At 50.5% G+C, this 22,419-nt stretch overlaps 1 protein-coding gene across 1 annotated transcript; it reads left to right on the top strand.

Annotated features, from left to right (window-relative positions):
• AKAP1 (A-kinase anchoring protein 1) lies at window positions 1-13,195 on the top strand (the record flags this gene model as incomplete). Its single annotated transcript, XM_082706763.1, is given in 12 exon segments — window positions 1-442; window positions 445-631; window positions 633-1,183; window positions 3,711-3,844; window positions 5,451-5,577; window positions 6,150-6,277; window positions 8,041-8,218; window positions 9,615-9,765; window positions 10,204-10,271; window positions 11,202-11,275; window positions 11,500-11,562; window positions 12,139-13,195. Coding segments are annotated over 12 exon segments (2,178 nt in total), but the record flags the coding sequence as incomplete, so codon positions are not given.
• Window positions 13,196-22,419: the final 9,224 nt, after the last annotated feature.

Below are 22,419 nucleotides of genomic sequence, written 5' to 3'. Positions count from 1 at the left end.
GGTGACGAAGCTGGGTCCGTTCCTCCAGAGTGTCCCCTTCCAACCCCAAAGAATGTTCCTTTCCCCCACGTGGCGACAGAGGTGTGCAAGCAAGAGGCGCTGTTCAGTGCGACGGGAGGGCGGGGCTGGCAGGGCCAGGCTGCAGCCCCCAAGAAAAGCCAAGAGAGGACGGGTGGGGCTGAAGGCACTGGGGATGCAGTGTCTGGAGAAAGCCTGCCTGTGGAGAGTGTGTTGTACCAGGAGCACGACTCCGACTCGGAGATCCACAAGGCGCCCAGTCCTGGGGAGAAGAGGCAGGACGGACCGCCGCAGACGGAGGAGGATGCTGTGGGGAAGCTGTTGAGCAGCCACATCGAGTCGGCTCACGCAGAGCTGATGGAGGATGACGAGCTGCGGGCACCCCAGGTTGGCGACCGAGCCGGTGACGCAGATGGTGCCGGGGGCCGGGCAAGGAGGAGGCCGTGGAGCAAAACAAGAAGATCGAGCAGGCTGCCTACCAGATCATCTCCAGAGTGATCTTGGAGGCAACTGAAGAGGTGCTGGCCACCACCGTGGGCAGGATCACAGATCGGGTGTATCAGGCTTCAGCTGGTCAGCTCCAAGGGCAGAAGGAAGAGAGCTCTGGGCCGGTGCCAGAAATCTTCTCCGGGGCAAGATGCCGGGGAGCCCGCTCCTGCCACCGTGGAGCCGGAGGTGGCCTCTGGTGCAGACGCCGCCCTCCCCTCACCAGGCCTGCCCACAGAGGACCTGCCACCACCAAAGACCTATAAGAGCTGCCTGAGCAGCCCTTTGTCCAGTCCCACCAAGGACAGGAAGCCAAAGAACTCCGCACACCACATATCCCTGGCCCCCTGCCCTCTGCCAGCCGTCCCCCAGGGAGAGTCACCTGATGAAGCCAGTGTCCTGGTGCAAAATGCCGGGTGCGTCCCCTGCATCCCCTGCACTTCTGACAGTAGCCAGGATGTCCCTTCAGTGGCCTCGGAGCAGTGCTCGGATTCCACCAGCACTTCAGGGCTGGAAGACTTGTGTATAGACACCAACTCAAGCCCCAGGAGCAAGGCCATCTCCCCGCCGCTGCCAGAAAGTACTGTGCCCTTCAGCAATGGGGTGCTGAAAGGGGAGCTCTCAGACTTGGGGAATGAGGATGGATGGACCGTGGATGCAGAAGCAGATCATTCGGGAGGTAGGAGGGTCTTGGATGGTCCTCTCTTAGAGGAAGGAGTGGGGGGCGGTTCTCCTTTGTTCGTAGGCAAAGGCTGCCGGTCTGCCTGTCCCTCTGCTACTTGTGTAGTAGTAATGCTCTTCAACTCCGTGTCCCTGTGGGCCTGCAGAAAGTCGGGGCCCAGCGTAGCACTGGTGGGTAACTGAGAAGTTAGGCTCTCCTGAACCCCCCAAAGCCACAGGAGCTGTAACTTGGTTCGGCAGCCGGGGACCATCCTCAGTCCTCCCAAAGGAGCCAGCTCCGTGTTGGGTTTGGTGGTTAACCTCCACCTGCCTCTTTTCCTCTCTTAACCCTAACCTCTTAAAGGTTTTTATAATGGAGAGGCCTCCTTAGCTTTAATTCCCAAGTACCAAGAATGGGTGTGAACTTTTTTTCAATGGTTTATTTCCTTTTAATCATGTGCTTGTTCCCATGTCTTCACCTGCCTTCCTTCTCCAGAAGCTCTTACCGGGTAAGTGCCCAGAGAGCGGCCACAGCCTTGACAATTGAGGGAGGCTCTCGCTCTCCTGCCTTGTTGTCGCCACTATTCCTCCGCAGAGAGCCTCCGCCATTTACTTTCTGTGCAGCTGCAGTTCCGTCCCCGGGAAAGAGGGGCGCTTTGGTCACGAAGTGTCCACTGGGGTTTCGAGTGCTGACCCCAACATAGGCAGTTCAGACCGCTCACTTACAGGTCAGCAGCTCCTGACCCTGGTTTTGCAGCTACCCTGGGGTATTTTCAGTTATCTCCTACAAAGGGGCCGTGAATTCCCCGTGGGGGTCTCTGCCTTGCTTGTCCAGGAGCCACTCCCTACTGCCTCCACTCAAGGAGGCTCGTCTAAGGGTTGGGAGTCTTTTGTGGGAATTTGACTCCTTTCAGCCACATCTGGTGTGTACCCCACACTGTATTTTGTCATCTCTGAGATGGCTGTTGATTCCTGTACCTCTAAATGAAAGAAAACTCATCATTGTGATCATGATCATAGAAGGCCAGAGACTCAAAGATGCATCCAGATTTCAGGGATGTTAGAATGTTGTTGTTTAAAGATCTTAACATGAGTAAACAAAAATTTTTCTAAGAATGGAGTTTCCCTTTATCCGCTGGCCCTCTGCTGAGTTAAGCCCATTAGCCATGTCCTGCCACCGGCAGATGCAGCGTGGCAGCTGCTCAGGTGTGGCGAGGGCCTAGAGTTGAGGCCTCGAGGGAGAGCAGGCTGGTGGCCGGGAGGTATAGGGACCACAGACCAGGGGCTGCCAGTGCCAATCACTCGGCACTCGTGCAAAGCACAGGCTCCCGCCTCCCCTGCATCTGCACCCGAGCGTGCATAGCCCTACCTGTGGGTGAGGAAGTTGGAACCTAGGAGCTTGGGGACTGCCGACTGAGGAGGCTGGCCTGTGAGCACAGCCTGCTGGAGTCTAAGCCACTTCTGGGTATCCCTGGGGTGACCCATATCGGCCAGTCCTATTCTATCCAGGGGAGGCAGGGGCCCCTGATGTTGAGGGACAAGGCCATTTCGAAGGTGACTTATCCTTAGCTGGGGACAGAATCTCAAATTTTAAGTCTTACTCTGCATCCAGACAACATGTGTGGCTTGGCAAAGGATTATGTCCAGAGTTTGGAGAAACCATGTGGATAATAACCTAATTAGTAGAATCTCAGGAGCAATCTATTTCTGGCAGTTAAGTTGTCCCATGTTTAAGCCAGAATCCTTCCTCTTGAGCTGGTCTGTAACCTGTGTTTTTCCGGGATAGCCCCTTGGGCACACTCTTGAACAGGAGTGGAGCAGACCACATCAATGCCAGGGTCCTGCTTCCTGTCCTGTCGTCTGGGGCATGAACTTGAGTCTTTTGACCAGGGGGGTAAAGACCCACCATGAGCCCCGAAGAGTATGCAGAGGTATACAAGTCAGGCCTCCACAGAGGAAGAGGGGGGCCTCCTTCATTTACTCCCAGTAGGGCTCCAGGGCAGGATAAGAATGGGGCCCTTAGACTAGCCATTAAGGAAGGACTCTTGTAGCTCTGCTTGACTGAAGTTCACAGCCCATGAGCCCACGCTGGGGGCCGTGGGGGACTAGAGTCCCCTGGTCCGAGAGGCTGGCGCAGTTGAAGGGTGTGGGCTCGTTGTGACTGGTTGGTCTCTGTGGAGGCCAGCCCTGATAGCTGGCTCGGGGGACCATGTGGACCTGTTGGCCTGCTCCCCCACCCTATGGACCCCCCCTTCCCAGCTCACCACTTGTCTCTGCTCCGGCAGCTGTGACTGGGTGTGGCTGCCAGTTCAGCAAGTGGGGCTGTGAGTGACAGGCTAAAATTAGGTGTATCTACACCCCCAGTCCTCCTTTCATTGGGGTTGTTCTAATAAGCCTTCTAGACTTCGGGTTGACAGTCACCTGCCAAGCTTGAGGAGGGGGTGTGGGGTGGGGGCCTCCTGGGAATGTGGATTTGGAAGTTCTGTGTTACTGACGGCTCTTAGCTGGCGTCTGTATGTCTGTGCATGCTGCTTTCTCCCCTGCAGGCTCGGACGGGAACAGCATGGACTCAGTGGATGGCTGCTGTGGGCCCAGGAAGACTGACAGTTTCCAGAATGCCCAAGTGGGCTCCAGTCCTAAGAAGGTGGACCTCATCATCTGGGAGATCGAGGTGCCCAAGGTAAGGGCTGCAAGGTCCACGGTGCCTCAGGCCCAGGGTCATCGGGCTGAGTGGGGAGGGATAGTAAACCCAAAGCAGCCCCTGAGTGAGCCAGGGGCTGGAGGGAAGAGGAGTCCCACATTCTGCTAGGGCCTGAGAGCTTCCTGTGATGTGAAGTTCCCGCAACTGCCTTCAGGAGGGACCTGTTCCTGTTCTCATCTCCTTTAAAACTCGCAGGCTACTCACTCTTCCCCTGGGCTTCCTTGGGTTTGCTGGAGCTCCGATCTGTTTGGAGATGCTACCAAAAACCAGGCTGAGGACGTGGGCCAGCCCAGAGTCCCTTTGCTGTGCCTGCTCAGAGCTCCCCAACGCAAAGTATATTTGATAATTGAGCACAGCATAAATCCATATTTCAGAGAGCTTGAAAAGTATAGGCATGTAGGAAGAAAATAACAAGCTGCTCTAATCTCACCCCCGGGAGTGACTGTGAAGACGTGTGTTTCCTTCTCGTCTTGCACCCTGTGGTTTTTAAACAAAACTGAGATGATGGTGCTCTAATTAATGCTTTTAAATATTTAACAATTTAATTTTCCTGTGTTATTCTTTGAAAATATGATTTTAACTGCATTATTCATTGTATGAATGTCAGTTTACTTCACCAGTCCTCAAATCCAGGGCACTGAGGTAGTTTCGAGCTTCTTACTGTTGTAACTTAACAATTTTATTGGCTTGATCTTGATGTTTATCACCGGGGCTCAGAAATAATTGGCAAACTGAATTCTCCTGGGCACTAGCTCCCTGCTGCCGTGGAGACTTGGCTTGCTGTGAACCCTGGGTTAGGTAGGCTGCTTTGACCCCGGGGTGCTGGCTCCCTTGGTGTTTTCTCCCCCTGTGACCCCGAGAGCCATCATGCCCTCTTCCCCTTTAGTCATTGCAAAGGGCATGGGCAGGCAGCTCTGTGTACCAAGCAGCTGTGTCCCTGGTAGCTCTGCTGGGGTGGGGTCATTTGGGATTGTCTCAGAGCTTGTCTTACTTACATCATGGCTAAGTTGGGCTGCTTCTGTCTGCCTTGAGCTCTTGGCACGCTGGGCACTTCTGGAAGCCTCGTGTTCTGAAGGCCCCGGGGTACTATCAGTCGGCAGCAGAAGCCCAGAGGTTCTTTCTTCAAGTTTTATTTTCAAATGGAGCCTCTTTATCTTCGAGTGTGGATAGACTTGAAGAGGTCGGAGAAGTCGTAAACCCACCCTTGTGCTGGTAAAACCTCTCCTAGTGTAGATTTGGGAGGAGAAGATGCTGGCTTTGCAGTTCTCTGGGTGTAGGCCAAGTTGTCGGGGAAGAAAGGGGAACTGCTGAGTCTGGGAGCTAGACTGTGTAGTTCAGCACTTGGTAGCTGTGTCATGTTGGGTGAGTTCCTTCGTCTCCTTGAGCTCGTTAACCTCATCTGTGAAGTGGTGATAAAGGTATCTGTTTCAGAGCTAAGCACTCAGAACAGTGGCAGATGAGTGCTGGCATGTTCATAGTTAATGATATGTTTGAGCTTGGCCTTGTGTAAAACAAAGGTAGTCTTTGGGAACATAGGGAATTGGTTTCCCATTAACACCCCCAATTGTGTCTCTTTCTCTCTCAGCACTTAGTTGGTCGGCTAATTGGCAAGCAGGGGCGGTATGTGAGTTTTCTGAAGCAAACGTCTGGTGCCAAGATCTACATCTCAACCCTGCCTTACACCCAGAACATCCAGATTTGTCACATAGAAGGTCAGTGGCAGCTGCTGGCCTGGGTTTCATGGTCTTGCCTGAAATGTAAAGCATTTGTTGGAACTAAAAGTCCCCTTTTTGAAATCCACATCTCTGAATAGAAAACTGTGCTTATTCCCAGGTGAAGGGAGCCTGGGATAGGGGGGTCTTCTTCAGCCCTCCTCTCCAGTTCAGCTACCTGAAGGAGCCTCGGCTCCCTCCCCCAGATCTTCTGGCCGGGAGAGGTGTGAGCACTCAGACGGGCAGGTGGGGTGGTCCGGGCTTATGGTGCCTGCTGCTGCATCCCGTCAGAGAAGAAGGTGATTCCCCTTTGGTTGGTGAGGGCAGGTCTTTCCCATCAGCTAGACTTCTGTTGCGTTCAGAGCATGGACACGGCAGCAGAGAGGTACCATTTGAAAGGTCAGTGGGTTTCAAGCCTCATTAGATGCCTTTCTTCTTAAGGCAAAACTTGGCTTTTTGGCACCTTAAAGATATACCTTAACTCTAGGAAAACTGGGGTGGGGATATGTATGTGAGTTTGGTTTGCTGTTCATCACACCCACTGTGACTCTCCTGCCTCTGCCCCCGTTCAGGTTCTCAGCATCATGTAGACAAGGCGCTGAACTTAATTGGGAAGAAGTTCAAAGAACTGAATCTCACCAATATCTACGCTCCTCCACTGCCGTCACTGGCACTGCCTTCTCTTCCAATGACTTCCTGGGTGAGCGTGCGCCTAGGGGACCAGACCAGACCTTCTTGTCTCCCTTTCACTCCAACCTGCCCCAGATAAGAAACTACCAACACTGGGCCGAGAAGGCCAGAGTTCATTGATGCCTGTGACCTTTCACCGCTGGCCTCTGGTCAGTTTGGTTCTGCTTCTAACCTGTGCTCTCTGTGGCTGGGCTTTGGGGCTGAAGTGCTGGTTCAAAGCCAGGTGTGTCTCTGTCCCCAGTTGGAAGAGCCATTCTTGGACTCTCCTGCCCTGGCACCTTTTGTGTCTTCAAGGCATTTGCCTAGAAAGGAGTATAGTCTATACAGGAGACTGGGTGCACCCAGACTGGCTTGGTGATGTGTTCAGAGTCCCAGACTAATACCTCGGAGGCCTGGGTGGGACCCACCCTTGTGTGTTTGGATGGGCTTGGAGTGGGTCCTTGTGTTCATTGCTCCTAGTTCTAGTCTAGTGGTGGCCCTGGTGAAGGAATCCCTTCCCCTTCCTTCTCACAGGAGGTACCTGGACTATAAAGGAGAAGAAATTCTCCCCACCCGGCCCCAGGCAGCCAGGTGGCTCTTTGGAGGGAAAGCTAACATGTTGATGCCCCTGTGTGCTGGGGTCTGTGGGCTTTCTGGGGCCTGTCCCTCAGGATCCCGCAGCATGCCCACAGCTCTGCTTGAGCCGCCTCTTCCCGGGAGAAGAATTGTAGGGCTCTGTAGGCCAGATAAGATGACGGCACTTCACACATGGGCTGGATGTGCTGCTTCCGGAGAACTGTCTCCCTGGGGTTGGTTTGGGAGGGTTGACTTCTTGGTTCTGTATCTTGCCCCCTTCAAAGAGTTTGTGCTGTTGGGGGAGGGGTGGGTGTCCTGTTACTTTCCTCTGGATATTGGGGAGTGGCCTGAAGCCCATTCCATGCTTTACTAATGAATTCTAGCATTTTCTCCCCAGAAGGCTTGGACCAGCCACGCTCTTTAATTGTAAATAATTGAGCAGGTGGATGGCTTCCTTCCCTGGTTCTCTGTGTGGCTTGGTGGAACTGGAGAGGAGGTCGCAGCTGCCTTTCAACTAGCTGCATGGGGAAAGGAGGGAGGTCAGGACTCTTAGTCAGAGACCTGGCCACGTGACTGGAATGTGGCCTCTATATCCTCCTGTCGAGGGCACCTAGTTGTTGCCTGTAACTTGGCATCAGGAAAACGAGTGTCTAGGGTCACGTCATTTTTGAGAGCAGTCTTGGCCTCTGCTAGGGTATTAATATGGGACCTGACCACTGAGCAACCCACATTCCACATCCCAGAGTGGGGATGAGCTGGGAGGTTGTCTGTGGAGGGCAGAAAGGAGGAGACAGGATGACTCAGACTGTTGGTTTCTTGCTGGCAGGAAAGCAGAGTAGAGGGACCCTGTGGGACTTGGAGCTCCTGGGGTCAGCTGCAGGGCCCAGGTTGCTGGCTATGGACCTGGGGCCTGCCTACCTCTTACTCTCTGGTGCCTTGTTCTCCATGGCCCCTCATTCCTTGGCCTCAGGAGAGGCCTTTGCCCAGGCCCCTCCAGGGCATCTGCAGCTGGCTCCTCCCTGCCCTGCAGGAGAAGGGCCGCAGGTTCCACACTTGCATGGCTGAGGTCGTTGTACTTGGGCTTCCTCCATTTGGGTGCCATATTGCTTTGGGCTGCCATGCCCTTTCCAAAGATATGCCTGGAGGCCTCAGGGCTTATGTCAGACATGAGAAGAGAAGGATTACTGCAGTGCCTTTTGCCCCTTCCCTTCCTGACAGCTCATGTTGCCTGACGGTGTCACTGTGGAAGTGATCGTGGTCAACCAGGTCAACGCTGGGCACTTGTTCGTGCAGCAGCACACGCACCCTACCTTCCACGCGCTGCGCAGTCTGGACCAGCAGATGTGCCTGTGTTACTCTCAGCCCGGGATCCCCACCTTGCCCACCCCCGTGGAAGGTAAGTGCTGCCCACAGGTCAGTGGGGAGCCCTGGGCTCAGTCAGGCTTTTGGGGGTGGCCTGTGCTGCCCTTGGTTTTGACCCAGGAGGAGGCTGTCCCAAGATCCTTCATTGGAGCAGCATCCCTGAGTTCTTGCTGTCAGCGTGGAGTTACTCTGGGCTGAGTTTCCCGGCTGTCCCAATGGAAATGGTCTTCCCACTGGCTGACAGAGTCCCATGGGGTTAAAGTAGATTTTTGACACATGAGCTCAGATCTCAGGTCTGCCATCTATCTGTTGAGTGGGGCGGTGCCCTCTTGTTTCAGGAGTCGGGGTTGGATTGTATGTGTGTTATATGTAAAGTGCCTGATCCAGATGATGGTTCTCGAAGAAGCTCCTTGACGAGCCATAGACTCCTGCTGTGGTGTGTCTCACCTCCATGTGACAGATGAGAAAATGGGCCCTCAAGTCTGGTGGCTGGCCCAGGTGATCCCTGAGCAGGAACGGGGATCTACACTCAGTTGTGCTCCTAGGTCTGTGCTTTGTCACTCTTAACTTATTGCCTTGTTGGCAGGAATCTAATGTTCCAACATCTCTTCATCCACCCCAGCAGGGGCTTCTAACCTGGAGCACCCTGATGGTTTTAAGGCTTTAGGGAAAACTTTGAAGATACCTGTATTAGAAATAAGGATTTAATTATCATCAGAGTCTCTTAATGTTACTTCAATTCACCAGTGAAGACTGAACTGGGGTTTAAAAGGTGACTATGCCAGGGGCTCCCTGTAAGGGTCAAAGTGAGGACATAGTATGGTCAGCTGTGTGAGCAGGCCCTTACCCCAGAGTTCCATCTGTCCTGTCCCGGCTGCCATGGGGGTGTTGGTGACTGCTGGCGCACTTGCTCCCTGGCCTTGGCTGCCTGGGACAGCTGTGCTCTTGGTGCCTTCCTGAAGCAAAGGCTAGAAGAGGGGGGCTTAAGCCTGGGGATCTTCTTCTGATCAACTTCTGAGTTGGCATAGGCCAGAACAGGCTCTAGGTACCAGGTCGACAAGATCTGCCGTACTCGGAGGTTCTTGATTTTTTTCTGGAACTTTAAGAATAAACATCCCATTCCCTGAGTTTTAGATAGGCTCCTTCTGGTCAATCCTTGTCCCTCTCAGGTTTTAGTAAGTTTCAGAGTAAATGGATTTGGAAGACTGCTTTTTGGTCTGGAGAGCTTTTTGGGTGGCATACATGGGAGGCCAGATTTCCGTGTCCAGGTCCTTCCCTTGGCCAGTCTCAGGCTCCAGGGAAGCTCTGGAGACTCCTGGCCCTGTGGAAGCACAGGCCTCTGAGAAGTAGCATGGGGATGTGGGTAGCATCGACTGGGGTGACCCTTGGTGCCCTGACCTATGCCCATATGCTCTCTTCCTGACCTGCAGTAACGGTCATCTGCGCTGCCCCCGGCGTGGACGGTGCCTGGTGGCGAGCCCAAGTGGTGGCCTCTTATGAGGAAAGCAATGAAGTGGAGATTCGCTATGTGGACTACGGTGGATATAAGAGAGTGAAAGTGGACGTGCTCCGGCAGATCCGGTGGGTCAACACTCCTCAGACATGCACACTCTGTGTGTGTCAGGGGGTGTGGGATTTCTGCAGAGCTGGCTTAGTTCTACCAAGCCTGGGACATGGGTTGACTCTTTCGGCTGCCTATTCTGGTTTGGCAGAGCCTGATAGAGACAGGCTGCATTGCTCGCCTCTGCTAGAAGGGCTGGTCTTGTGGCAGAGGTCCCTCGAGTATCCTTGGGCAGAAGTGGGGCAGGCTTCTCTCTGGGAACTTGATGCCAGGAACCCCTCTGAGGTCAGCCTGCAATCGGGCATGCTGGAAGCTGCAGCCTGCTGCCCGTCCTGTATGCCTCTGCTTGGCTTCATCTTGGGTTTGGTGAGGACTCAGTGTTAAAGCACCAGGTAAATATTGGCCTGAAATGGAATCAGCCTTCAAGTTCATAAACTGTTCCTTCCTTGCCTTTCTAGATCTGACTTTGTGACTCTGCCGTTCCAGGGAGCAGAGGTCCTTCTGGACAGCGTGATGCCCTTGTCAGGTAACAGATGGGGCCTCTGACATGGTGGGAACTGTGGTTGAGAGTAGGTCTTTCTCTTTGAGAACCTTCTTTTGTGCCCGGAGGACTTAGGCTAATATAGCTTGCTGCCTCTGTCAGAATTTCTGATTTGACTGTTCAACTCCGAGGCCTGAGGACGTGCCTCTCTGGCCAGTACTCAGTTGATGCCAGTGCCGCTGGCCCATGAACCACCCTTTCAGGACCACTGTTCCAGACTTTACCCAGGCCATCAACTTTGAGAGGTTTCTAACTCGGGCACTTTGTGGAACATGGTTGGGACCTAGGGTCCAGCATCTGTGGTTGAGGGGTAGGTGTGGAGGCATGCTGCACTGCTCAGCTGGGCCTCAGCTCCCGAGCACCATGGGGACTGTGCTGACACTCACCTCTGTGGTATCCTAGACTGACCCTGTCCCCAGACAGAAGGGTACTGACAGAGTGATCCGGGGCATGTTAAGTTAGCCTTGCTAGTGTTTTAAACCCTCTTGAAAACGGGATAGTATCTGTCCTTCAGGGAGGCCGAGGGAATCCCATAAACCCAGGAACTGGGATGTGGACGGTAGTCAAGTTGCAGCTGCCGACAACAGGGAATTTTGTATTTGTAGGTGATAGTCCAGCTGTGCCCCACTCTGCTCTTATTGTTCTGGTCCATGTACAGAAAGTACACTGGGGGCCCTGCAGGCTCACTGATGTCCTGGCAGCCTCCTCCTGTTTTCCTTTATTGCTCTTACGCAGTTCCCATCTCCACAGTCTGTCCAAGCCCAGCCAAGGGGTCCCTCCTCCATCAGGCCTTACGCAGACCTCCCTGACCCGGCAGCATCCGAGGCTTCTGGAAACACCTGGAAACTGTGTGAGTGACAAGGGTGCTTTGCCTCCATGAAAGCCTAAATGCTGCTTTTCTTTTTCCTTTTAAAGATGATGACCACTTTTCCCCTGAAGCAGATGCAGCCATGAGCGAGATGACCGGAAATACTGCGCTGCTGGCTCAGGTGTGTGTGGGGGGCAGACAGGCTGGACAGGGTCTGTCTGACGAGCCTCCTGCTGGCTTTTGTGCTATGCCTCCCACGGCCTCTGTTATCAAGGATTTTGGATTCTTTGACCTTTGAATTCCTTTCTCCTTTGTGGCTTGGGCCCTGGTTTGGTCAGCAGTCTTTAATGAAGGGTGCATGGGGTAGCTTTGTAACATGCTTGCTTTCTTCTGTTCTGTTTCTAGGTGACAAGTTACAGCCCGACTGGCCTTCCTCTAATTCAGCTATGGAGTGTGGTTGGAAATGAAGTAAGTTCTATGCTTTTCTTGTAATTTTTTGGCCAGCAGTCATGGATGGATTTAGAGCTGATTCTGCCACTATCTCCTCTTGAGCTAATCAGGGCTTTTAACTAACCAGTGGACCCCACTGCCCCCCACCCGGGGACATTTAGCAATGTCCGGAGATGTTTTAGGTTGCCTCATTTGGGGGTGGTGATGCTAACAGTGTCTGGTAGTTAGAGGCAGGGTGGTGCTGCTAAACATGCCCCAGTACACAGAATAGGCCCCACAACAAAGTGTCAGTGGTCCTTCCGGGACCTAGAACCTTTCTGGACCCTGTGTCCAGTGGGTTTTCCCACCCCATTTCATGGTGCTCATGCTTAGATTTCTCTAGTGTACTGAAAAGCCTGCCCTCATGCCAACAGAATGTTCCATAAATACCCCTGTTCGCCTAGAAGAGTCCTGTCCCCCATCCCCACCACAATCTTCCGGTACTCGTAGCTTGCTGTGGTCTTCTGGGACCTGGAGCGGGAGGACCCTCGATGGCCTTGACTGCTGGCCCTGAGGTGCAGTGGGCCGAGCTTTCAAGGGAACTTTGTTTTCCAGGCGGTGTTGATAAACCGGTCGCTGGTGGAGCGAGGACTTGCTCAATGGGTAGACAGCTACTACGCGAGCCTCTGACCCCCGTCCCTGACAGACGCTTCTGGAGTCTTTTTGCACTGTTGAAATTGGGCTTGGCGCTGAGGCAAAGACATTACATCAGAATAACAAACGTCGTCTTCCCCAGAAAGTTGTCTTTTTTTCCCCACACTGTAGTCATGTTGAGAAGTTTTGTCTCTGAGACAAGGAAGGAACCATGGGTTCTTTCAAAAGCCATAAGATGGTGTTGAACAAGCCAGTCAGTTTAGCCTGGTTCCAAGCCTTTAAAAAAAAAGAAAAAATGAGAGTAAAACGGTCTCAACCAGGTTGTCCTCTGCCACCTCCGTTCCCTTCTTCCTTCCCACCTCCTCCCCTCACTCAGAACCAGACCAACTGCAGCAGACGGGCCAAGGGATGTGTTGCCTGGGAGGGTTTCTTTTCTTTCAAAATCTTCAGGGAGCAAGACATGAAATCACTAATTGGTATTGATTACTTGTACAGCTTATGTCAATGAATTTATGATATTTAACCAGTTTTTATAAACTTCATCTAGGTCTCTAGGAAGGCAGACTTTTTAATGCATATGTAAATATGAAGCAGTCAGACCTCCTGCCTTGGTCGGTGGTGGAGGGGAAGATAACAATCTTGCCAAGCCTGGTTGTAATTTGTAACCATTTTCTATTTGTGCAAACTCTGTAAATATATGTTTAAAAAAATGTAATATTTTGTATAAGATACACTGGAGAACAAAGGGAACTCAAGATTTTTTCCACACCCCACATCATCTGTGAGCAGAGCAGCTGTCCCTGCAGGTTCCTCCTGTGGCTTCCTGCATACTGGACAAGGTGACTGTAGGGGATAGATTGTGAGCGGGGATTTTTTTTTTTTCCTGTAAAAATTTGTTAAAAAAAAAAAAAACCAACTCATTTGAATTACCTTCCCGTGGTGTGTTTGATTCTTTTTTTAGACTGGCTTCAGCATTGTGCCGACATAAGAAAGTAACTTATATAAATCTTGAACTGTATGCACTGTAGCTTTGAGTCCCTTTCTTCCAGGGTGAGAGGGTTGGGGTGGGGAGTGAGGTGGTGGTGGTGAGTGTGGTGGGCTGGAGGGGCCCTTCTAAAGAAGCCCTAGGGCTCTGGGAAGACCAATTAGCCAGAAATTTCCTTTTTTTTTTTTTTTTTCCCTCCCTCTCCTTGCCCCACAAGGTGGCAGCCACAGGACTCTCTGGCTTCCCCTAGTGAGAGTCTCAGAAAGCCAGGCCTGAGTTTAAAGCACTGGCTTCCATAATTCTTTGGGCTGTCTCAAGAGATCTTTGAAGTTCTGTCCTCTCTTTTGGTGTAGGAACAATTTACACCTGCATGGGGAGAACAGAATGAAGTTTTGAGTTTTTAAGGATTTATTTTACAGAGAGTATGCGTACAGGAGGGAGGGGCAGAGGAAGAGGGAGAGAGAGAATCAAGTAGACACCCTCCTGAGCACGGAGCCCAGCATGGGGCTTGATCTCACGACCCTGAGATCATGACCTGAGTGGAAATCAAGGGTCTGATGCTTGACTGACTGAGCCACCCAGGCGCCCCAGAATGAAGTTTTGATTTAACGGCCTCTCCTCTTTAGGGCAAAGGCAGGCTTGGGCCCATTGGCCTGTGTCTTGGTGCTCCTCACCCCCACCCCCCCAAAAGGGGTTTCTTGAAGGTGGAGGCTGCCCCACAGAGCTGCAACTACCCTCCCCGGCCATGGGTAACAAGTGGTTAACGGCCTGTTTCTCTCATCTCTAGGATCAGTTCATGGGACCAACCTCAAAGCAATGAAGCAAAATCATGGGAGTGTCCCATGCTTGTACAGAGCTTGGCCCTGGGCAAGCTCTCATGCAGTTGTAGCTGGAGGTCATCCTAAGTCCCAGCAGTAATTGGCTGTGACATTGGCCAGCTTGGGTTACACCCAAGCTTTTTCTGTTCAGCTCTGTATCCCTGGAGCAGACAAGGGTATATGGGAGCCCTCAAGCTTGTGTGGGGAGAGTAGCAGAGCCTGGTGTTCAGAGTTGGCCTTTGGGAGCTATTGAGAGGGACCTACAGAATCTGGTGACTGGTGGGGGACAGGATAGAGGACAAGCCAAGACCCAAGTCAGGGTAATCCAGATAAGATGCTGTTCCGTGGAACAGCTCTTGGGCTGACAAGTTGATGGGTCAGGATCCCTTGGACAAGGCCTCCAGGACTGGGGGAGATGGGCAGTGGGGATGAGGAGGTGGGCTATTGTGGAATTTAATAGTCCTAGCTTTCAGGGGTGAGTCCATTTATGGAGGCTTTGGTATACGGGAGTAAAGTGACTTTAGAGGTTGGTGAAGGTCACATACTCTGAATTAACCCTTCTCACATTATACAGGGTTCAGAAAAAGTTGGTTTTGACCATTTTGCTGGTAATCTTGTTGCTCTTACAGAGGGGTAGATTTATGGAGGTCCTCATTCCCCGACTGTGGACATCAGTCCTCTGGACCAGTATATTTTAGACACCTGCTCTGAGTTAGCTGGGCCATCCAGGGGATGGCTTAAGCATGGCTTTGAAAACTCATGGTGCTGGAGGGGTGCTGGTCACCTGCCTGAGGGTATGGTGGAGCCAGGTGGAGTGCTGGGTGCGGGAGCCTAGAGCTTCCAGCCTGTTCTCACTACAGGTGTTTATTTCAACCATTCTCCCCCCCCCCTCCCCCACCAGTGCTCAGGGCCCTGCCAGGTGTGGCTGCTCCTGGTGGGGTGTCAGCATGGATGCTGGGGCCCGTGTTCCTGCTAAGCCCAACACAGCCTTGCGCATACCTCTTAACCACCTCCAGCTTAAGATAAATGAGTAGCTGGAGTGATGGAGAAAGGTGCTCATTTGGAAGAGATAAATTTGGTCCCCAAGACACCCCAGGGAGGCAGGGACTGACCTTGGAAATAGATGGTGACTTACAAAGTGGTTTACAGGTGAACACTGCAGTTGAACACTGCACTAGAAAAGCCAGCCCACTGTCCCAAGGCAGGTCTCCACCACAGCTCCTCTGAAGGATTGTGAGAACTGATCACGCTTCATTCTGCATCCCCAAGTAAAGGCTATAGTCCTGAAGTCATCACCCCACAAAACAGTCTCGTAACTGAGAATGGGAAAAACACCATGGCAGAATGTGATCATTTTGCTTATAAGAGATTAAAATTCAAGAAATGTAAACGAAGCCAGGAAGAACATGTAGCATCTCAGCCAGAGTGAACATTTTTGGTCCTTGCTGATCTAAAAAGGAAACAAAAAAACCTCCGCTGGGAAGGGTCATCAGGGATGTAGACAGAAAAGAGAACATCTGGATTGTTTCTAGACCAGCACAGTCCAGTAGAAACATGGGAGCCACACGTGTAATTTTTAAATTTTTCTCTAGGAGCCTCAATAAGAGAAAACTGGGTGAGACTAGTTTAAATAGTTTGTTTAATCCAGCATTTCAATACGTAATGCATACTGAAAATATCAATGAGATTTTATAGTATTTTCATACTGAGTCTGGGGGAATCCTGTGTGTATATTTTATATTTCCAGCCTGTCTTTTCTGCTTAATCACGGCTCAGGTGCTCAGCCATAGGTGGCTGCCTTGTTGGGTGCCAGACTGTCCCACTGATCAGCATCACACCAATATTGACAGCCTTATGTTGATGTTTGTCCTTACTCAGAAAGCTCTAGGTTCTTTTGCACATTTACTTTTCCAGATGACCTTTAGCATGATTTTTTTGAGAGAGAATCATGGTGAATGTTTTACCGACATTTGGAAAAAATAATGCATGTTGTTGACTTGTTATAAAGTTTTATGTAATATATTAAATTGAGTTTGTAAATTATTCATATCTAGTTTTTCTTTCTTACCCTCTCCCTCCACTTTTTTTTTTTTTTTTTTTTCTTGTCTATACTTTCTGTCCGTTCCCAGGAAAAATGCATTAAAAGATTCTGGTTTTCCTGTTCTTAAGTGGAAACTTCTGAAAGATGCTGTTACATTGTTTAGTTTGAAAAAGCTCATGGGTGATATTTTCTCATCAATGTGAGGTATCTTTGCTACTCTGTTTGGTGCTTTTTGTTTTAAATTTTTTATATTTTTTTCTGTCATTTAATGAGGTAGGTGGATGGCTTGTAAACAGCACACTGCTAGAATTTTTTTCTTTTAGTGAACTCTAAGAGGTCAGTAGGTGAATCTGACTTGTTCATTGTGATCACTGTTGCAATATTATTATTTGCCATTTAGTTCATTTTTCTGTTATGTTTTGTTTCTGGGTGGTTTTGGTTTTTTGGTTTGTGATTTTTTTTTTCCTTTTCTCATTTGCTTGATCAGGATTTTTCCCTGTAGTAAATTTAGCATTCATTTTTATTTTTTTAAAGATTTTATTTGAGAGAGAGTAGAGAGCACAACTGGGGGTGGGGGAGGGGTGGACAGAGACAGAGGGAGAGGGAGAAGCAGACCCCTGGCTGAGCAAGAAGCCTGATGACCTGAGCCAAAGGCAGATGCTTAACTGACTGAGCCACCCAGGCACCCCTAAATTTAGCATTTAAGACCTTGTTTCTGTGTTTTAAGTGGGTATCAGTTATTGGCCAATAACTTTGAATTTATGTTTCTCTTAATATCACATAGTTAAGGCCTCCTTTCCCCCCAAAAGGGAAACTCAGCAGAAACATTTCTGCCTTTCTTCCTACAAATGTGCATCCACACACTTTCTTTCTCTCCTGGGTTTTGTTAGAATCATCTAGAATCCAGTTCAGATTCCAAACTTTTTTCACATATGCCTCTATCTCAGGGGGTTTAGAATGGTGACATTAAACTTCAGTCATGTTTCCAGAAAACATTTTTTTATTAACATATAATGTATTATTTGTTTCAGGGGTACAGGTCTGTGAATCATCAGTCTTATACAATTCACAACACTCCCCATAGCACATACCCTCCTCAGTGTCCTTCACCCAGCCACCCTATGCCTCCCCACCTTCCCCTGCCAGCAACCCTGTTTGTTTCCAGGAAACATTTTTGCCCAACTTTGTTTCTCCAGCTTTCCTCCTGCTGTTTCTTATACACCTGCTCCTGAGGTCTTTATTTTGATTGACTTCATCTGGAGTATGACTTTGACTTTTTCTGGTTTTCAGAATACCTTGTATGTCTGAACATTTCTTTGTGTCCTGACAATACCAGCAGTTATTAGGCTGAGCATCTCTGCTGGAGTGAAGGTCACCTTGCCAAAAATTCTCTCCTCCCGCCCTGCAATCCTTGTATTCTTGCCCTCAGGCATGGTCCCTGAAAGGTGGGTAGAGGCAGTGTGTGTCCCAAGAGGCAGACTCACTTGTTTTCTCCCTCCCAGTGGTGGCTGTGTTGCAGGTGGAGCCTAAGCCACGCACCTGCATCCCAGCGTGAAGACGACATAGAACAGGGTTGCAGCCAATCCCTGGATGTTGGGAAGCAAGTCTGTTGTAAGTCACTGGGGTTGAGGTGGTGTCTCATCTGCAGCCTGTTCCTAGCCTGTCCTGATCAATGGTCTCTCATCCTGGGCCCCTAACCTTTGCTCTGAGGACTCAAAGCTCTGGCCATGGGGCTTGGGGCAAGTTTCTCACCCTCTCTCCCCCACCCCCCCATCCATAAAACCCGGGGGTGACTTAGATGAACACAGAGGTACTTGCCAGCTTTGCCTTTAGACTAATTTGTTCTATAAATAAGAGCCTTCCTGTAGATTCCTGTTAATGAGGCTGACTGACTTTGTATTTTTACAAAGCAAATTATCTAGGCGAGATTTTGGCTGTTTGTTGCTAGAAATAAGCCCGGCTGACATCTGGTCGGACAGACGCCATTTGAGAAGCCCCGGAAGGGCCCGGAAGGCAGACACCTCCTACCTCGACCTGGGATGGATTTCTTGCCTTTCTCCAGCTTCCTTGGCTTGGTGACAGGCAGGAGCTCTGCCCACTCCCACTGATGTCTTTCTCTCCACTGAGTGCCTGCTGTATGCCAAGCATCCTGTGAGGGGGCTGCGAGGAGAGACACAGGCCTGTGGGGAAGCATGTCTCCCTGGGGAAGGGGGCTTGGTGGTCTCTACGCAGATGGTGCTCTCCTGTGGAGGTGCCTTCCCTCACTTCCTTAGGGGATCCTGGCAGCTGCTGGGAAAGCGGGAGGTGGGCTCCCGATCAGCAGCAGCAGGACTGGGACTTGGGCCTTCCAGACCGCAGACTCTGCTCTTCCCCTTCATGCAATGTCTCTGCTTCTCCTGGCCAGAGGAGCCAAAGGGGCCAAAGGGGCCATGTTGACGGGGGGATGAGTGAGGCTAGCATTCTGTGTTTCTGGGAGGGCTCCTTGGAGGAGGTGGCCTCTACCACCTTGAAGATAGAGGAGGCTGAGGAAGGAGGTGAAGGTGGTAGGGCCACCATCCTGCCAAGATGGGCCTGTGCTGTAGCTCTGGCTCGGGGACACGTGGAGAGAGATGGTAAAGGATGAGTCATGTCACAGGAGGCAGTCTACAAATACATCATGTGTACAAGTCCTAACTTTTTTTTTTTTTTTCATTTTTTTTTGAATAGGTGATACACACAATTCATGATTCCAAGGACAGCTAAAGATAACCAGGGAAAGGTGTCTCCTTTCTGTGTTCCCCAGCCCCCACCCCGTTTCTTCTCCAGGGGAGATGATTGAGTTTCTCATGTTTTCTACGAGAGGGCCCATCCCTCACACACACGGGACAGCATTGTGTCAGCCTCAGGTCACAAACCTGACTGGTGTTTGTACGTGCAGTTTTATTGGCCCACAGCCATGGTCACTGGGTTGCGTAGTGTCCATTGTGTTAAAACTACCAACTTGAGGACCTGCCATAGAGACCGTATGCCCTGCAAGGTCAAAAATACCTAGTCCTTGGGGTGCCTGAGGGGCTTGGTTGGTTAAGCATCTGCCTTCAGCTCAGGTCATGATCCCAGGGTCCTGGGAGGGAGCCCGATGCAGGGGAGCCTGCTGAGCGGGGAGCCTGCTTCTCCCCCTCCTCCTCCTCGCAGCTCCCTCTGCTTGTGCTCTGTCAAATGATTTAAAAAAACAAACAAACAAAAAAAAACAGAAAAAAACACAGAAACCACTTTTTCCTTGACAGAAAAAGTTTACTGTAAACACTCCTGCATACTTGCCCCTATTTAACCAAACTTAAATGCGGCCTTAGTATTTCCTGCCTCCTTTCCAACCATGAATTTTTTAGACTTCTAGAATTACAGAATCTTCAGTGTCCCTAAGGTTCTCCGTGGTGGGCAGCTGTGTGTCTTGTAGACCCCCTCCTGGTAGAAGTCTTGTCCTGGCCAGGGCAATCCAGCCCAGAACCCTCCGCTCGCATAGGGTATGCACTAACCCGGGGTAGACCAGGAAGGCCCTTTCTGGGTTGCAGAGTGTGGTCCACAATTCCAGACTGTTGGCAGCACCTGGGGGCAGAACCCCAAGCCCCATCCTACTGAACCCACATCTTCCTTTTATTAAGACCCCCAGGGGATTTATGTGCTCAGGCAAGTTCGAGACACGCTCTGTGGCAGTAGTGTCTAACTCTGGCTGCATGCTAGAACTGCTTCGAAACCCAGACCCGTTCTCAGAGATGCAGATTTCTTTTTCTTTTCTTTTTCTTTTTAAATAATGAAACCCACTGATACAGGTATTTTTTAAGACTTTATTTATTTGTCAGAGTACAAGCAGCAGGAGCAGCAAAGGCAGAGGGAGAAGCAGGCTCCCCAGTGAGCAGGGAGCCTGATGGGGGGATTCGATCCCAGGACCTTGGGATCATGACTGGAGCCAAAGGCAGACACCTAACTGACTAAGCCACCAAGATGCCCCAGAGATGCAGATTACATTGCGCCGGGTCACCGCGTGAGCACTGAGATACATTTTTTAAAAATTAGTACTATGACACTAATATTAAAGTACACAAAGTTCACAGTTCTGGAAGGCAGAGTGTGATGCACTCTTACACAGATACACCTGGGTCACTCTAGTCCAGTGAAGATAGAGCTTTCCAGGACCCCAGGGGTTCATTCCTCTTCAGCCCTTGTCTGGCCAGCGCCCACTCCCTAGTGACCACTTCTTTGACCTCTATAAGATCAGTTTTGGCTGTTCTGGAACTTTGAATGACTGGAATCATCCAACAAGTACTTGCGTCCTGCTCTCTACGCTGGCCATGAGATCTGAGAAGGTCTGCCTCATGAACATACCACAGCTTCTCTACCCATTCTTTGATGAGTGTTCATTTAGGTGTCCCTTTGGGGCTGGAGTGAATAAATCTGCCATGACTCATTCCTGGGTTTTTGGTGGATGTATATATTCATTCCTCTGGGGCCTGCACCTGGGAAGAGGACTCCTGGGCCGTGGGGTCAGACTATGTTTAGCTTCTGGTTATTGGCACATCAGGATTGATAAAAGCTCACCAGTGGGACCCCCGGCTGGCTCAGTCAGTAGCACATGTGACTCTTGATACCAGGATCATGAGTTCAAGCCCACATTGGGTGTAGAGATTACTTTAAAAACTTTTTTTAGGGACGCCTGGGTGGCTAGGTTGGTTAAGCAGCTGCCTTTGGCTCAGGTCATGATCCCAGCGTCCTGGGATCGAGTCCCACATCGGGCTCCTTGCTCGGCAGGGAGCCTGCTTCTCCCTCTGCCTCTGCCTGCCTCTTTGTCTGTGCTCGCTCGCTCTCTCTCCCTCTGTCTCTGACAAATAAATAAAATCTTAAAAAAAAACTTTTTAAAAAGAATAATATAAAATCTTAAAAAAAATAATCATCATAATAAAAGTTGAGCAGGTGACTCTGATGTGCATCTGGGACTGAGAATCCTCCTTGAGAGACAGAGGGCTCCAAGCTCTTCCCACCCAGCTGCCCTCCAGCTGCCGTCCTGTTGCTTTGCCCAGTGGCCTTCCGGGTAATCCCTAATCCATTTCTGTTGCTTGCCACTATGACTCCTCTCTAACCAGATGTGTGGTTCCACGGCCAATCCCACCCTGAATCCACTTGATCCCTGTTGATTGGATTCCAGACTTGCCCCAGTATCTCTCCCCTCCGGGTCCTCAGTACCTGCAGTGGCTGAGCTCAGTGTCCATCACCTCTTCCTTCTGCATCCTCTGGGCCCTCTGGACATGTGGTCGTGGTGGTGGCAGTGGATGATTCCCAACATCTCCTCGATCTTGAGAGCACTAAGAGGGTTGGCATGAAACCACTGGCATAAATCATAGAAAGCACTTAGCACAGGGCACGGTGGAAAGTGGAAAGTGTTCAATAAATGCCTAAATGCAGATCACAGAACATTTCCACCCTCTCCAAATTTCAGTGCATCGAGAACCGTGCTGTCCAACATGGTAGCCGCTGTCCACATGTGGAGCCTCTGGCCACTTGTCCAGATGGAGATGATGCTTATATTGTAAGCATAAACTATACACTTTGTGAGAAAAGGTGTAATTAGAGAAGAATGAAACATTTTGGTTACAGTGGGTTAAATAAGATACGATCAGTCACACGTGTTTTCTTTTTGCTTTTTAAATGGTGGCTGGTGGATGCGTGCACATCTTTCATGGCTCCTGTCAATTGTGGGACAGCGTGGGTGGAGGAACGCCATTAGAGGGGGTCACAGTCTTTCAAACAATGTTTTCAAGTTGGAGCTCAGGCCCTTTGCTTCAGAGCTTACATGCAGGGCTTGTTAAAAATACAAATTGCTGGGCCCTACCCAGAAACTCTTAATGGGTCTGGGAATCTGCATTTTTAATTAACTTCGTAGTTACTCATGTCCACTTAAATTTGAGCTCCCCTGCTCCTAGAACTTGGGGCAACTTGATTTCTCTCTTAAAAGATATGCTCCTTTTCTTCAGATTGGGAAAAGATGAAACTTTTTCCTACCTTGACTTGGCTACCAGGAGTATTTCGGACCAAGGTTTGGGTTAAATTGGGGTTTGGGTTTTGTGTGACCAAGGTGGCTGTTTTGCTGTCTGCCCCTGTGTGAGGATTGTCATGCCTTTTGTTAGCAGCATTTGGAGGACAAACACCAAGGTCTATTGTACTGTGTAGTTTCTGGCCTCAAAAGGTTTCAGTCTCAGTTCTGCCCTGGGGTTGTTACAAGGATGAAAAGAGACCATTTAATTTCAATAAAAAGCTTACCAAGAACGTAGAGCTAACAAAAGTGAATACATTGCTCCCAAACCATGAAGTTCTTGGTGCGGGGTGGGGGAGAAGCTGGGGGTGGGTGGGAGGAGTGAATTTCAGGGTCT

This window comes from Mustela nivalis (genome assembly GCF_964662115.1).
Source record: "Mustela nivalis genome assembly, chromosome: 17".
In the NCBI taxonomy this organism is placed as follows: Eukaryota; Metazoa; Chordata; class Mammalia; order Carnivora; family Mustelidae; genus Mustela; species Mustela nivalis.
Note: the sequence above shows the minus strand (reverse complement) of the source record. Positions and strands in the feature narration are given on the sequence as shown.